This window comes from Paroedura picta, chromosome 5 (assembly GCF_049243985.1).
Source record: "Paroedura picta isolate Pp20150507F chromosome 5, Ppicta_v3.0, whole genome shotgun sequence".
Classification (NCBI taxonomy): domain Eukaryota; kingdom Metazoa; phylum Chordata; class Lepidosauria; order Squamata; family Gekkonidae; genus Paroedura; species Paroedura picta.
This window is the reverse complement of record NC_135373.1, coordinates 119002852-119018718: the sequence shown is the minus strand read 5'-3', so window position 1 is coordinate 119018718 and position 15867 is coordinate 119002852. Positions and strand designations below refer to the sequence as shown.

General features: G+C 49.6%; 1 protein-coding gene across 5 annotated transcripts in view; it reads right to left on the bottom strand.

Annotated features, from left to right (window-relative positions):
- The window catches only part of BCAT1 (branched chain amino acid transaminase 1), a 60929-nt gene that overhangs the window by 16908 nt on the left and 28154 nt on the right, over positions 1–15867 (bottom strand). For 4 of the 5 annotated variants that reach the window (XM_077340166.1, XM_077340167.1, XM_077340164.1 and 1 more), the window contains exons 4-7: positions 12087–12143; positions 6356–6466; positions 3812–3931; positions 1561–1724 (exon numbers count right to left, since the gene is read on the bottom strand). In XM_077340166.1, the coding sequence (XP_077196281.1) occupies positions 1561–1724; positions 3812–3931; positions 6356–6466; positions 12087–12143 (452 nt within the window). The remainder of the gene's footprint in view (positions 1–1560; positions 1725–3811; positions 3932–6355; positions 6467–12086; positions 12144–15867) is intronic. The other variant, XM_077340168.1, reaches the window with a different exon arrangement.

The window sequence follows — 15867 nt, the reverse complement described above, 5'->3', positions numbered from 1 at the left end:
AGAGGGAGGGAGGGAAGAATAGAGAAAGGAAGGAAGGAAGGAAGGAAGGAAGGAAGGAGGGAGGGAGGGAGGGAGGGAGGGAAGGAAGGAAGGAAGGAAGGAATACAACCAAAGCAATACAACCAAACACTTTAAGTAAAGCACCAAATTTACAATGGACTCACGTATGACTGAATTAAAAAAAAAGACAGCCCCTCCCCCGTGGCTAACTAGCCAGGGTGCCCGCTGGGATTGCTGGTTGCCAGATCTACTTAAGCCCCTCTTCATATCACAAGCCCAGTAAAGGAATTCAGGAAGGACCTTTCTCCTCTGCCTGGACAAAACATTCCAGGAGGTTTTATCTGTTCATTGCATGCACTCTACTGGCAGCTGCCCTCCAGTCCAGTTCTTCTGGCTCGTGCTGCCGGATGCTGTCAGGCATTCAGCCAGCAGTTTCCCTGGAGCCCGTCGAACACATTCCCCAAATGCCTGGACAATGCTAGGCGGTCGCAGATGTCTTTGTCCTGAGCCAAGGAAGGCACGAATCGTAGCCAGGTCCGTCCCTTCAACTTGGCAGCGGGTTGCAAACCCTGATGACTCTACACATCTCTGCCCGATGCTCATACCTGAATTTAGGCCTTACTGAGCACATTAGATGGAATCAGGGTGAACATAAGAGAAGCCTTGTTGGATCAAGCCAATGGCCCCTCCAATCCAACAACTTGTGTGACGCAGTGGCCCAAACCCAGGTGCCATCAGGACCACCAGCAGTACCATAAGAACATAAGAGAAGCCATGTTGGGTCAGGCCAATGGCCCCTCCAGTCCAAAATCCTGTCTCACACATGAGCTAAAACCCAGTTCCCATCAGGAGGTCCACCAGCAGGACCATAAGAACATAAGAGAAGCCAAGATGGATCAAGTCAATGGCCCCTCCAATCCTTGCATTGTTCTACGTTCTATGTAAACTGCCCTGAGCCTCAGAGGAGAGTGGTATATAAATGTAATAAATAAATAAATAATACTCTGTGTCACCAGGGTGCCAACAGGAAGTCTACCAGCAAGGACATAAGAACATAAGAGAAGCCATGTTGTATCAGCCCAATGGCCCATCCAGTCCAACACTCTGTGTCCCACAGTGGCCCAAACCCAGGTGCCATCAGGACCACCAGCAGTACCATAAGAAGAGAAGCCATGTTGGGTCAGGCCAATGGCCCCTCCAGTCCAAAATCCTGTCTCACACATGGGCCAAAACCCAGGTGCCATCAGGAGGTCCAAGGACCATAAGAACATAAGAGAAGCCAAGATGGATCAAGTCAATGGCCCATCCAGTCCAACCCCGTCTCACATATGGGCTAAAACCCAGGGGCCATCAAGAGGTCCACCAGCAAGGTCATAAGAACATAAGAGAAGCCATGTTGGGTCAGGCCAATGGCCCCTCCAGTCCAACACCCTGTCTCACACATGGGCTAAAAGTGGTATATAAATAAATAAATAAATGATACTCTGTGGTCACCCAGGGGCCACCAAGAGGTCCACCCGAAGGGTCATAAGGATGGCTTTCCCGTTGGGATGCTCTTACCCTCCCAGCTTGCAGTCTCCTGTCCCTCCTTTCCAGGCTCTGACATATTTTGGATCTGCCCACAAGGAGATGGGATTAAAGCTCCCGGATGAAAAGTATGGCCCCACGGGGCTCAGGATCACGTACAGGAGGGCTTTGGAAGGCTTCTTGACGCCCAGGGACGGCTGGAACGACAAAGCAGGAGATACATTTATCTCGATGGCTGGCTCACTACTTGGTGGAGGCATCCGAATTTCAGCAACCTCCTAGAAGAGGCAGGCTCAGAAGGCAAACTGGAAAGGGGAGAGACTGGTCTCAGAGAGAAGAAGAAGGAGAAGAAGAGTTGGTTCTTATATGCCACTTTTCTCAACCCAAAGGATTCTCAAAGGGGCTTACAGTCACCTTCCCTTTCCTCTCCCCACAACAGACACCCTGTGGGGTGGGTGAGGCTGAGAGAGCGCTGATATCACTGCCCGGTCAGAACAGTTTTATCAGTGCCATGGCGAGCCCAAGGTCACCCAGCTGGTTGCATGTGGGGGAGCGCAGAATCGAACCCGGCATGCCAGATTAGAAGTCCGCACTCCTAACCACTACACCAAACTGGCTCTCCACAGAGTGGCCACAGAGAGGCCACTGGGGATGGCATGCCACAGTGGTTAAGACCGCTACTCTCTAATCTGCAGAACTGGGTTTGGTTCCCCACTCCTCCTCCACAATGCAGCCCAGCTGGGTGACCTTGGGCCAGTCCCAGTTCTCTCAGAACTCTCTCATCCCCACTGACCTCACGGGGTCTCTGTGGTGGGGAGAGGAAGACGATTGTAAGCTGCTTTGAGACTTCTTCAGGTACAAATTTATACTCTGCTTTCTTCCTGCAACAGGTTTAGAAAATCGTTCCCCTACCACGTGCAAGAAGAGGCCACAGATTTTTTAAAAAAAATTATTGAACTGATTGTATTTTAAAAAGGAAATTAGTTTTAAAACCTTGAAAATCTTGTTGCAAGCCACCTTGAGCCCACTACGGAATGGCAGGATAAAAATCTAAAACTAAGTAATATAAATGGGGGGTGGGGAGTGCTTGATTTTTAGGCTTCTTTATTTCTTTATGGTATGGTATAAATTATTGCTGTTCCTGTGTGATGGTTTAGTCAGCCTGGCCATGGCCAAACACAACCGCGCCATTCCCCCCCCCCCCCCCAATAAACCACATACTGGAGGGAAAAGGTGCGTGGTCAGAAAAGCAAAGAACGGAAAATTTAAAAATGTACAAAATATTTCCACTAGGTGGTGGTATTATCAAGCACGATGAGTACTTTTTTGTTTTCAAAACGGCCTTGTCCCTTTACCCGCTGATTTATTTTACTTCATCTACATCCCACCTTTCTCCTCAACGGTGACCCCGAGCAGCTCACATCAATTTCCTCCGTCTTATACTCACAACAGCCTTGCGAGGCAGGATAGGCTGAGACAGAGGGAATGTATGAATCAGACCAGCAGTTCATCCAGTCAGTATTGACTACACCAGGGATTCCCATCCAGGGGTCTGTGGACCCCCACAGGGCTCTGTAGGAGGTCCAGAAGGGGTCTGCAGCACTTCCTCTCCTGCCTTAATGGACTCGGCCACTAACTAGGGAACTAGCCCCTTCCATTGCTCCCCTTCTCCTCCTGAGTGTGAGTTCCCTTGTGGTTCCTGTGCCCGGGAGGGGGCGGAGCCTGCACGCCTACTCCCGCCTTAAACCACGCCCTGTCTCTCTCCGCCCCCCTCCTCTCCAGTCCTTCTCAAGCATGTCTTTTAACGTGGGTAGTGAGGTCATTTCTGAGGTGTGGCCAATTGACATCACTTCCAGGGCTCCTTGAAGCCCGAAAAATTACTTTGGGGGCTCCTCCACGGTCAAAAGATTCAAAAAGGCTGATCTACTCAGACTGGCACAAGCTGTCCAGGCTCTCAAGCACATCGCCTGCTGCCTAAGCCTTTTAACTGGAGATGCTGGGGATTGAACATGCGGCCTTCTGCATGCTGAGCATGAAGCTACTGGCCTAAGTGATAACAAATGCTGCTCACTCCATGACACACGAATTCCACTTTGCTTTTAATCATGGGGGGGGGGGGGGAGATGAGGGTTTTGAGAGCTCGGGGCTCTTGGCCTCCAGAAAATATTCTTAGCAGAACATGTTGGACTTCAGCGTGCAGGGTTAGTGAGCACAACAGCTTTAGCAATCTGTGTGCTGCCCAGTTCTTAATAAAATAAGTACATTAAAAAAAAATTCTCCTCACCTCTGTCCCGATCAAAGTAGGGCGAATATACAAGCTAGCCGAAGTTGAATATGGCACCCACTCCTTCTCGATTTCCACGAGTTTCCGGATGCATTCCAAAAGTTCTTCTTTGTCAAATCCCTGGAAAAGCAAGAAGGGATGAGTCGGGCTCTTATACCCTGCTTTTGACTACCTGAAGGAGTCTCACAGCGGCTTACAAACATCTTTCTTTTCGTCTCCCTATCACACACATCCTGTGAGGTGGTTGGGGCTGAGAGAGCTCTGACAGAACTGCACTGTGAGAATAGCCCTAATAGAAGGGTGACTGGACCAAGGCCACTGAGCTGGTGCATGTAGAGGAGTGGGGAATCAAACCTAGCTCTCAATGTGAGTGGCAGCTTTTCTTAATCACCAGATCACGCCAGGTCTCTCTTGCCTGGTCATGTTTCCAAGAGACATGGAGAATAAAGAATTGAGTCTGTATAACCTCTTTTGTCCATACAAACACTGATGAAGAAACTTCAAAACAGATTTGCTCAGTGACTGAGGTTTAATTAAATACGAATCTATAGAAAGACTACACACTGCTTTGACTGGTTTCCATTCAGCCTTTTTTGCCTTCGCAGTTTTCTCTCTTTTGACTGCCTAGCCCTGTGTACTCCCAATTTTGGGGGATTGATAAGCGTTACCGGAAAAGACAACAATGCTAGGAAAAATTGAAGGTAGCAGGAAAAGAGGAAGGCAAAAACAAGATGGATTGCTTGATTTGGGTTTTATACCCCACTTTTCACTACCCCAAGGAGTCTCAAAGCGGGTTACAATCAGCCTCCCCTTCCTCTCCCCACAACTGACACTCTGTGAGGGAGGTGGGGCTGAGAGAGTTCTAACAGAACTGCTCTGAGAGAACAGCCCTATGAGAACTGTGAATGGCCCAAGTGGAGAAGTGGGGAATCAAACTCAGTTCTCCAGGTTAGAGGCCGCCACACTTAACCGCTGCACCACCAGGAGACCAAGTTTAGAAGTGACCCAATCGTTATGGGAACGGGCTCTAACGGGGACCTTGAATTAGGCTATTAAATCAGGGGCCGTGACGTTCCGGAGTATTTAGGACACTGCCCCGGGCGTGTGACGGGGCACGGTGCCAAAGATCATGTGATTTTAAGCACCCGCAAAAAGAGCGGTGTGACTGGTATTTATCACCATTGCAAATGGTATTTCAGAAGCACAAGGAGAGGAGATTTGAACCAGCCATTTACAATGCTTGCAAATGAGGAAAGTGAGAGCACAGAGAACTGCTCCTGCCACGTTTTCTCTTTTTCTCGCAGCTTTTCCAGAGAAATATTCTTGAACAAAGGGGCAGGGGCAGATGGTCCCACGTAAACCTGCCTTCTACTTATTCAAATGGGTAGCCGTGTTGGTCTGAAGTAGCACAATAAAATCAGAGTCCACCAGCGCCTTTAAGACCAACAAAGATTTATTCAAGGAGCGTGGGACCTCCTGCTTGCCAAGCAGATGCTCTGCCAGTGAGCCACTGAGGAAGAGTGCTTGCACTCGAAAGCTCATGCCTTGAATAAACCTTTGTTGGTCTTAAAGGTGCTACCGGCCTCTGATTTTATTGCCTTCTACTGAGTCAGGCATTGTCGACTCATATCGGCAGCCGCTCTCCAGGGTCTCCAGTGAAGGCCTTTTGCATCATTTACTATGGGATCCCATCTTGGACTAAAGGAGCTTCGACTCTTGAAAGTTTATATCCTGAAATTCTAGTGAGTTTCTAAGGCAGGCTTTCTCAACCAAGGTTTCATGACACCCTAGGACAGGGGTAGTCAAACTGCGGCCCTCCAGATGTCCATGGACTGCAATTCCCATGAGCTCCTGTCAGCAAATGCTGGCAGGGGCTCATGGGAATTGTAGTCCATGGACATCTGGAGGGCTGCAGTTTGACTACCCCTGCCCTAGGGCTTCTTGACAGCCTTGGAAGATATGGCCATATATGGTCATGTCGACCCACCCACCCCTCCCAAAATGGCCAATGATGGGCCTGGAGGGGGTGAGAAGGGGAGGGGCCCCGGGTGGGCATGTCCACAGCTCTGCTTCCCAACCATATTCTGCACAATCGCACCACTTCTGGGGCTTCAGGAAACCTCAAGCATGTTTCAGGAGGTTTTCAGTGGTATAAAAGTAGAGAAAGCCTGTCCTAAGGGGCTACTGTACTCAAATCTAGCTGTCATACTGGGTCCTTGAAACTGGAGATGCCGGGGATTGAACTTGGGACCTTCTGCTTTCCCACTGAGCCACTGAGCGGAGGTGCTGTGGCCAAATTAAGCCCAAAGGCTCCTAGATGGTCCCCAGGGTGAACAGGAATGATTCTTACAGCTCTCTCTCTTTTTACAGAAATCACATCTATTTCTCCCTTCCCAAATTTGAAACGAAGCTGAAAGGTGGTTAGACTAAACGAAAGCCATGAACGCAAAATCACTAAGCGTGAGACCGAATGTTTTGGGGATCTAAACATGGTTCTTCCAGGGTTCTAGAAAGAAGGACGAGACATCGGCTTGCGGTACAGACCGGCAGAGTGGCTCGTATCGCCGACCGCATCATCCGCTCCATGTTCAGCCTGGGTCGGAAGAGGCGGATTTTGCCGTCCACCCCTCGGTACGCCTTCATGCCTTCGAACAGCTGCAGAGAAACAAGAACAGAACCGTTGCGAATGGTCAGTAATCGCTGAAGGACACGGCTGGCGTGGCAAGCACGCTGTTAAAATTCGAAATGCCAACCGAAATAAATGGAAAATGCAGTTTATCGACAATGTTTATGCCTTCAAAACGGGAGATGTCCCAGGAGCTGGCACAGTGGCTGAGCTGAAAGAATGAAGTGTGACCTGGTTTGCAGTTTGCTAGTTCCATTTCGTCCCTCAACCAAACACTCCATAGATCAGGGGTAGTCAAACTGCGGCCCTCCAGGTGTCCATGGACTACAATTCCCAGGAGCCCCTGCCAGCGAATGCTGGCAGGGGCTCCTGGGAATTGTAGTCCATGGACATCTGGAGGGCTGCAGTTTGACTACCCCTGCCATAGATGGTGTTGAGCATGTCACTTCCTCAGCCTCCTTTCCCACCCCTCCGCTGGTAGGGATCAGAATAGTGGCCAGCTTTACAAGGTCGTTGTAACAACCGCAACGTTTTACGCATCAGGGCTGCTCACTTCTTTTTTCCTGCTGAGGAAACTGCATCAGGCCAACCATGCAGAAGTGCTTCCAGCAACACCCCCCCCTCCCCAAGAAATGGTGTCATGCCTCTCTAGGAATTACCAAAGACTCCCTGGTTTTATCATAGAGTTTCCAGTGATTCCTAGAGAGGCACGGTGTCACTTTCAGGTTTTCTGCAGAAGTGCTGTTCTGCCATTACCTACAGTGCCCCATGACCCCTCCGACCGGATACCCACCAGGCATAGCTTGGCAATCCTTTGATACATGTGATATCATGCTGGAAATACTAAAAGCCTTATTTAAATGCTAGATATTATTCAGCAAACAGCAGCTAAATACCCTCTGTATAATGGTAAAATCATTCCATTGCATTCTGCTACCCCCAACTGTCCTGTCTGGCGTACAGCGGCCCTGGCACATTTGAAGGGGGCCACGGATGTGAGAAAGGGAGCCCAAGTGGGTTATGGGGGTCCTGGTGACTGAACCGATGAGAGACCCTTTTTGTCATGGATAACCTCATTAATTGCTAGAATGTCCAATCTTCATCAAGGGAAAGAAAAAGAAACCATGTCATCCGTCCCTTGAATTAATGCATTCAAGGGGGGGGGGGTGAACGCACATGTTTCTCTTGGCCATATGTTCTAGAAATATGTCTTGCATATATATAAGGCAAGGTATGTCGAGGATAATTCGTTCACTCTTAGCTTAGGCCTCGCTTAGCCTAGCTCATTGCGCAAGTGCAGGGGAACCTGAGGAAGAGCTCCTGAAATGGCCATGCCCCCCGCCCCAAAAGGTTGTGAATGGCAGTTCTACCTGATGCCGAGAATGTTTTTGAGCTGGCAGGTGGGACGGGAATTTCTGATGCAAGCTTTCATTGGGAGAACAACGCACTCTTCAGCTGAATAATCTTTGCAGCCCAATTCTAAGCCATAAATAGAACTGTTAACCAGCCAGGCTGTCATTCAGAGGGCACGCTCTGGGGGATGTTTTGATTTTGGAGAACTGCTCTAGCGAAGGAGGAAGCAGAAAATATCACACAGGCTCTCCTCCTAACGACGGCAGTAAATGTTGCACATTAACTCCAAAATCACAGCATGAAAAGAGCAATATCACCTTGACCTTTGCTGGCATCGCTGGCTCAACTGTGCCCTAGTAAACCATGACGGCTAAAACTTAAGTTTCATTTGGTAATGGAGAGCCGGGATCCTCAGGAACATAAGAGGACTCCACCGGCCACCTCTTTCTAGAGCAAGATTTCTCAAGCCTGGGGTTTCTAGACGGTCCTGGAAGGGTTTCCCAAATGGGTGGGAGTTAATCAATTTTTTAAATATATTTTATCAAGTTATATAACCATATATGCTTAAGTCAACCTACCCCCTCCTTTCAAAATGGCCAGTGATGGGTTTGGAGTGGGTGGGAAGGGGAGAGGCCCTGGATGGGTATGTAAGCAGCTTAGCTTCCCAACCATATTCTGCACCATCATGCCATTTCTGGGGTTTCTCAAAGCCTCAAGAATGTTTCAAGGGCTTCTCAATGGTAGAAAAGTTGAGAAAGGCAGCTCCAGAGAAAGAAGGGCTCATCCAGAGAAAGAAGGCTCTTCATGGTCTGGGACCCACATATCTGAGGGACTGTCTTCCGCCCTACGTCCCCGTGCAGGGCCTTGCACTCTGCAGGTACTAACTTGGTGATCTTCCTAGCCCCAGGGATGATCACTGGGCCTCGACCAGGGCCAGGGCCTTCTCAGTCCCGGCCCCTACCTGGTGGAAGGAGCTCCCGGAGAAGCTGCGAGTCCTCGGAGAGCTTTCTGCATTCCATATGGCCTGGAAAAGGGAGCTTTTCTGCCAAGTTTATGGTCGGGACCAGTGCTAGAGAAGATGGTATGGGTCCCCCTTAGCATTGGCGTCACCATCATGGCGCCCTACCATTTTGGTTCCCCCCATGCTACACTCATAAGGGCCTTCCTGTTAAGGAGGGCTATGGTTTTTTTGCCATCTGTTGGGATTTATGTATCCTAGTATTTGGGGTTTTTAATGAGTTTTGTTGTATTTTTATTGTTCAGATTATTTATGTTAGCGATCCCCAACCTGTGGGCTGCGGACCACATGTGGTCCTTCGACTAATTGGAGGTGGGCCTCGAAGGACGCCTTCTCCCCCTCTGGCCCTTTACTTCATCCCCCCCCGGCCCTTTACAACACACTTCATTGTTGTGGCGTGTCTGTATCTTATATTGAAGGGATGTTTAAACATTACCATAGCGATCAGAGAGCGTTAGGGCAGTGGTTGAGAGTAGAGGAGTAAACTACCCCCCCCCACCGGGCCTCAGTAAAAGGCGTTGAGTGGTCCCCGGTGAGTGGTCCCCGGCGTTGAGTGGTCCCCGGTGATAAAAAGGTTGGGGACCACTGATTTATGTGACCCACCGCAAGCCGGTTTCCACGAGCGGCGGGCTCGAAATCCAATTATAAATAAAATAAAAAAATAAAATAAATCTTTAATCTAGCCGGGGTGCTGTTAGAACTAATCAGGGATTCCCGCTTCAAAAGGATGCCTCATTTCTATACAGGCTGGAGAAGGCGATCATGGTTGTGGGTCAAGCATCCCAGCCTTGCACAGTTATGGAAGATGAACTGTGATCCCTGGACATTTCTTAGAATTCTTATTGTGAACTCTAACCGCACAACCCCGGCCATTACTCAAACGTGCCTGGAAGGAAGCCAAATGTGAGAGCAGTTGTCCACAATCATCAGCAAAAGGCCTTGCACGGCTGTTTTCAGAACGACGGGGAAACAGCTGCCCAAACGGCGCAACCTTTTCAGTAGCTAAAGAGGAAAGCAGCGGGCAGTTCCAAGCCTGCTGGTTTCACCAAAATACAGCTGCTTGAGATTGCCTGTGTGTGTGTGGAGGGGGATTTTCCCCTTGCACACAAGAGTAGAGCCGGTAAGGGGCACTAAAGAGGCGGGGCTGGGAAGCGTCCTGGATCACCTGTCCACCTAGACATGAACAGAACGTTTCCCATGAGGCAAGGGGGAAAGTACTGGTCTGCATTACAAGGCTGTTGTAAAACGTTCCTGAGATAACCAAGCACTGTGGTGCAGATTAATTCGCATATAAATATCTAGGGGTGCCAACCTCCAGGGGGCACCTGCGGAACCCCCGCTGTTACCGTTGATCTCCAGACTACAGAGATCGCACCCCCTGGAGACAATGGCTGCTTTGGAGGGTGGCCCCTAGAGCACTCTGCCCTGCTGGGGTCTCTCCCTCCCCAGCTCCACCCCCAAGATATACAGCTATTTCCCAGCCCAGAGCTTTAGTAGCTTACCCCATGCTGAACGGATCAGGATAGAAAAAGAAGAAGAGCTGGTTCTTATATCTTGCTTTACACTACAAAAAAGACTCTCAAAGCGCCTTCCCTTCCTCTCCCCACAGCAGACACCTTGTGAGGGAGGTGGGGCTGAGACAGCTCTGACATAACTGCTTGGTCAGGTCTATCAGGACTGTGACTAGTCCAAGGTCACCCAGCCAGCTGCATGTGGGGGAGCAGGGAATCAAACCCGCCTCGCCAGATTAGAAGCTGCCGCTCTTAGCCACTACACGGTAGGTAATATTAAAAAAAAAATTAAAGTTCAGACATTGTCAACTTCGTTAGCATCCCTCCACCTCTTTTTATAGAGCCACACTTTAACCCCAAATGCCGGTAGCAGAGCTGTCCCCCCTTTTTTGCTCTCAGTCTTGTAGATTTCCACATCACTTAATACATACAGTGTAGGCCGGCTTGGTGTAGTGGTTAGGAATGCAAACTTCTATGCTAGCGAGCTGGGTATGATTCCACGCTCCCCCACATGCAGCCAGCTGGGTGACCTTGGGATCACCACAGTACTGATAAAACTGTTCTGACCGAGCAGGAATATCAGGGCTCTCTTAGCCTCACCCACCTCACAGGGGGTCTGTTGTGGGGAGAGGAAAGGGAAGGCGAATGTAAGCCGCTTTGAGACTCCTTTGGGTAGAGAAAAGTGGCATATAAGAACCAACTCTTCTTCTTCTTCAGTGATATCAGGGCTCTCTCAGCCTCACCCGCCCCACAGGGTGTCTGTTGTGGGGAGAGGAAAGGGAAGGCGAATGTAAGCCACTTTGAGACTTCTTAAGGTAGAGAAAAGAGGCATATAAGAACCAACTCTTCTTCTTCTTCAGTAATCTCAGGGCTCTCTCAGCCTCACCCGCCCCACAGGGTGTCTGTTGTGGGGAGAGGAAAGGGAAGGCGAATGTAAGCCACTTTGAGACTCCTTCAGGTAGAGAAAAGAGGCATATAAGAACCAACTCTTCTTCTTCTTCAGTAATCTCAGGGCTCTCTCAGCCTCACCCGCCCCACAGGGTGTCTGTTGTGGGGAGAGGAAAGGGAAGGGGATCGTAAGCCGCTTTGAGATTCCTTCAGGTAGAGAAAAGCGGCATATAAGAACCAACTCTTCTTCTTCATTTGTTCGTTTAAAGTCCGAATAACACTGATTTGTCGATTCACAAATAAGTTAAGAAAGGCATATTTAACGGAATCATTTCGATGCAAGGAAAACAGGAAAAAATGGGGAAAAAAAAGTAAAGAAAAGAAGGGAGAACGAAACGCCGGACGGATTCACAAAAGGGAGAAGCGAAAACTGGGATATTCAGGTCGAAACAACAGGGGATAAGAAACTGAACATAGTTCTCATTAGCCGTGCTCTTTTGGACAAGGGGCTCGAATGTTGGGGCTTCTGCATGCAAAGTCTGTGCCCCGCCATGGAGGGGAAACCCCACTTGGTAGCCAGCAGCATAGCAACGCTTGGGCAAGCAGGCTTGTAACTTTGCAAGACTGGTTCTTACTGATGGATCAATACAAACAAACAACAACAACAAAAAAAACCACATCCCGAATGAATGCACGAAGAACAATCTGACGCTTGCCATGTTATCTGCAACAGAGGTGCCAGGCCACGGAGGTGGCAGAGCTGGAATAATCAGAGGAGGCACGGACCAAATGAACAAAAAAAAAAAAGCAAGAGCCATGGTGGGGAAAAGGGGAAGGGTGGGGGAAGAAGGCCAAAAGCATCGTTGTCGTTATACCCACTGTGTATTCATTGAGCCACAGCATGTGGAGTAGTTTCGCCTCTGTCAGTCCTCTTGGCTAGAGGAAACGTGATGCAACAAGGGTAAAAAGAAAACGGGGAAAAAACACACGAAATAAAACGAATGGGGGGAACATATAAAAAAAAAGAGCATATTCATTATTAGCAATGGAGATTTCAGATACTGAGTATTACCAGCAATTCATACCCAGGATTCGAGCAGTCCTCCAGAGATCTCTTCCCCTGGAGGAAACGGATGCTTTGGAGCAGGGGTCGTCAAACTACGGCCCTCCAGATGTCCATGGACTAGGGGCTTTCCGCACTGGGATCCTTGTAGCAAATTGTTTGCTGAACGAAAAATCGCCATTTAAAATAGTGGAATTCGTCGTTATGCATACCTGACTTTGTAGTGGAATCCAGTTGCGTTTCCATCGTTTCCGACAAGCTTCCGGTCTCAGCAAAAATCGCTAGAAAGGAAGCGCTATTGCCGAGCTCGTCCCGCCCCTGGCCATCAAGCAGCCAATGGGCGGCCGTTAGCATGCTCCCAAACAGCCCCTTTCCCTTTAAGAAAGGTTTTTTTTTTAAAAAAAACACACCAGTTGCAACGAATATGTGTTGATTCGTTGCAACGGAGAGACCCATCCAGCTGGCAGGTGTGTTTGAGCTGTCGTTTCATCGTTGCCACGCTCCCCCCGAGTGAACCCCCCCCTCACGGGCCCGATTTTCAGCCAAAAACAGTGTAAAAAATAAAGGGAAAATACATCAGCAAACGGGCTTCTCTGTGCTTAGTGACTAAACAGCTCTGGGGAGGGACTGAAGCCGGGGAAGCCTCTAAACTCTAAACCATGTAGTCCATGGACCTCTGGAGGGCCACCGTTTGACTACCCGTGGTATAATGTCATAGAGCAGAGGCGGCCAAACCGTGGCACTCCAGATGTCTGTGCACTACAATTCTCATGAACCTCCTGCCATCGTGTGCTGGCAAGGGCTCATGGGAATTGTAGTGCACAGACATCTGGGGAGCCACAGTTTAGCCACTCCTGTTAGAGTCCACGATTTTCTGCAGCCATTTCCTGCATGGGAACTTGTCCTGTTTGTCTGGAGATCGATTGTTATCAACAACCTACACAAAATGGCTCTTTGGGAGAGAAGGAATGAGACAGGAGTAGAGGACTGAAAGAGCCCAGAGGAGTCTTGTTAAAGACTTGAGGCAAGGGCGAGGCCTTTAGCCAAATCTTTGCCAGGTCAAGGACAGGAAACACTGGGGAATTTGGGGATTGGAGCCTGAGGTCTGGGAAGACGAGGGACTCCAATGTGGGTATAATCCTAGAGCGTCCACCTTCCAAGGTGGCCATTTTCTCCAAGGGAACTGATTTCCGTTGCTTGGAGATGAGTTGTCATCCCTGACACCATGTGGAAGTTCATGTATTTTTGTGATCGCCACCTCCAAGCTGGCCACCCTACTCTGGAAGTCATGCTAGCTGGGAGGGGAGAAAAAAAAACCCATCTTCCAAAGCCTACCGCTCACTCTCAAATTTGCAGCGGAGGGAGGGGGATAGAAAAAAATAACAAAAAAAAGGAACAAAAACGTTTTCTCCACACGCTCCTTGGCAGCAGAAACATGCCCTCCACCGAGGCTCCGACACAGGCAGGAGTATAACACATGCGGCTCTTTGGGCTTCCGTCAGACATCCGTGCTTTGAGGAGGCCGGCGGCCCAGCAGAATGGTGGGGAGTTTTCAGGAGGGGAGGACTGGGGAACAAATGGCACAGCCTCTTGTGCCGATTCAAACATGTGTTTGTCGGCTGCTTCCCTCCGAACCACAAAGGGCGCTTTGGAATGAGCCGTGGGGAAGTGGAGAAAGATCTTTTGTATCACCTCTCATTCACCTCAGGCTCCGCGCTTTCCCGAGGAGCCGCTCGGCCGCAAGTTAACCTTTGCCGAATTAATTTAACACCTGGGCGTGTGTGACCTAGCCTTAAGGGTGGAAAGGGCAGCTGACAGAGGGTGAACCTCATGGGTTTTCTAGGCAAGAGATGTTCAGGGGTGGCTTGTTTTTCCCCGCCTTTGCACGGTGACCCTGGTATTCCTTGCGGGTCTCCCATTGAAGTGCTAACTAGTTCCAGCCCTGCTTAACTTCCAAGATCCAATGAGCCTATAGAATCACAGAATCAAAGAGTTGGAAGGGACCTCCTGGGTCATCTAGTGCAATCCCCTGCACCGTGCAGGACACTCACAACCCTATCACTAAGAAGAAGAAGAAGAAGAAGAAGAAGAAGAAGAAGAAGAAGAAGAAGAAGAAGAAGAAGAAGAAGAAGAAGAGTTGGTTCTTATATGCCGCTTTTCCCTACCTGAAGGAGGCTCAAAGCGGCTTACAGTCGCCTTCCCATTCCTCTCCCCACAACACACACCCTGTGAGGTGGGTGAGGCTGAGAGAGCCCTGATATTCCTGCTCGGTCAGAACAGTTTTATCAGTGCTGTGGCGAGCCCAAGGTCACCCAGCTGGCTTCATTTGGGGGAGTGCAGAATCGAACCTGGCATGCCAGATTAGAAGTCCGCACTCCTAACCACTACACCAAACTGGCTATGATTTAGCTTGGACCATCCAAGTTCGAGCTAACTAACTCTGGGTTCAGACTGAATATGTCAGACCTTGGCTGGAGTTTGCAGCGTGCACTAGGAATACTAACAAGTGATTAGAATAGTTTATTTATATAGCCCAGACATTTCCCTCCTGCTTTATGTCTTCATTCTCCTGTGGAACTTGATGTGGGTATCTCGTTTCCCTACCCAGGAACTGAGCAATATTAGACTTCTTTCACTTCAGGAAGGAGGCTGCATTGCGTGGGTTCAGAACACGTTTGGGGAGTCCCGAGAAGAGGGCAACAAAGTCCCATCAAGAGAGGCGGGATTTTGTATTCCTTTTTTTACTACCCGTAGGAGTCTCAAAGCGGCTGACAATTGCCTTCCTTTGCTCTCCCCACAACAGACACCCTGTGAGGTAGGTAGGGTTGAGAGAGCTCTGGGAGAACTGGGACTGGCCCAAGGTCACCCAGCTGGCTGCATGTGGAAGAATGGAGAATCGAGCACGGTTCTCCACATGAGAGGCCGCCGCTCTTAACCACCTCACCAAGCTGGCGTATGGTATCACCACGGGTAAAGCAGGTCTTCTTACTGAATATGGTCAGAATCACTTCACATCAAGAGAGGAAACGCTTTCACACTCACTAAATAATGCACTTTAAATCCACTTTCAAGGCAACTGAAACCTGGGTTTTACTGTGGCTGTTTCCACACTTTCCTTGTTGCTGTCCTCCCTTTCTCCTCCATTCCAAAAAATATGCCTTTTTTAAAAGGGGTGATTGCGTTAACATACTGCTTCTAAGTTTTTAAAAAAGCAGTCTTACCGTACTGCACAGCAGCATCCTTAACACTATTTCGCTCTCTTATATATTGGGAAACAGCCTCCTGGGAGGAGACTGTCCGGGGCCCTGTCCGTCCAGGTTCACCCTGATTGGCCCTCCCCCTCCAGCTCCTTCCCTCCCTCCCTCCTTGCCTGCTAGAAGCCTTGTGGCTGCGGCCTCCATTGTCGCCCATGAAGAGAGAGGCAGCAACGGGGCTTTGCGGCCCACAGGTACGCTCCTGCTGGGAGGGAGCCGGGGGGAGGGAATTTGTACCCTCCCTGTGGGCTGCAAAGCTCTGTTGCCCCCGGTGGGGGGGGGCTTTCCACTCCCTTTAGCCAGCTTTGTGGGCCAAAGGGAGCCACGGCCACCCTCTCATGCC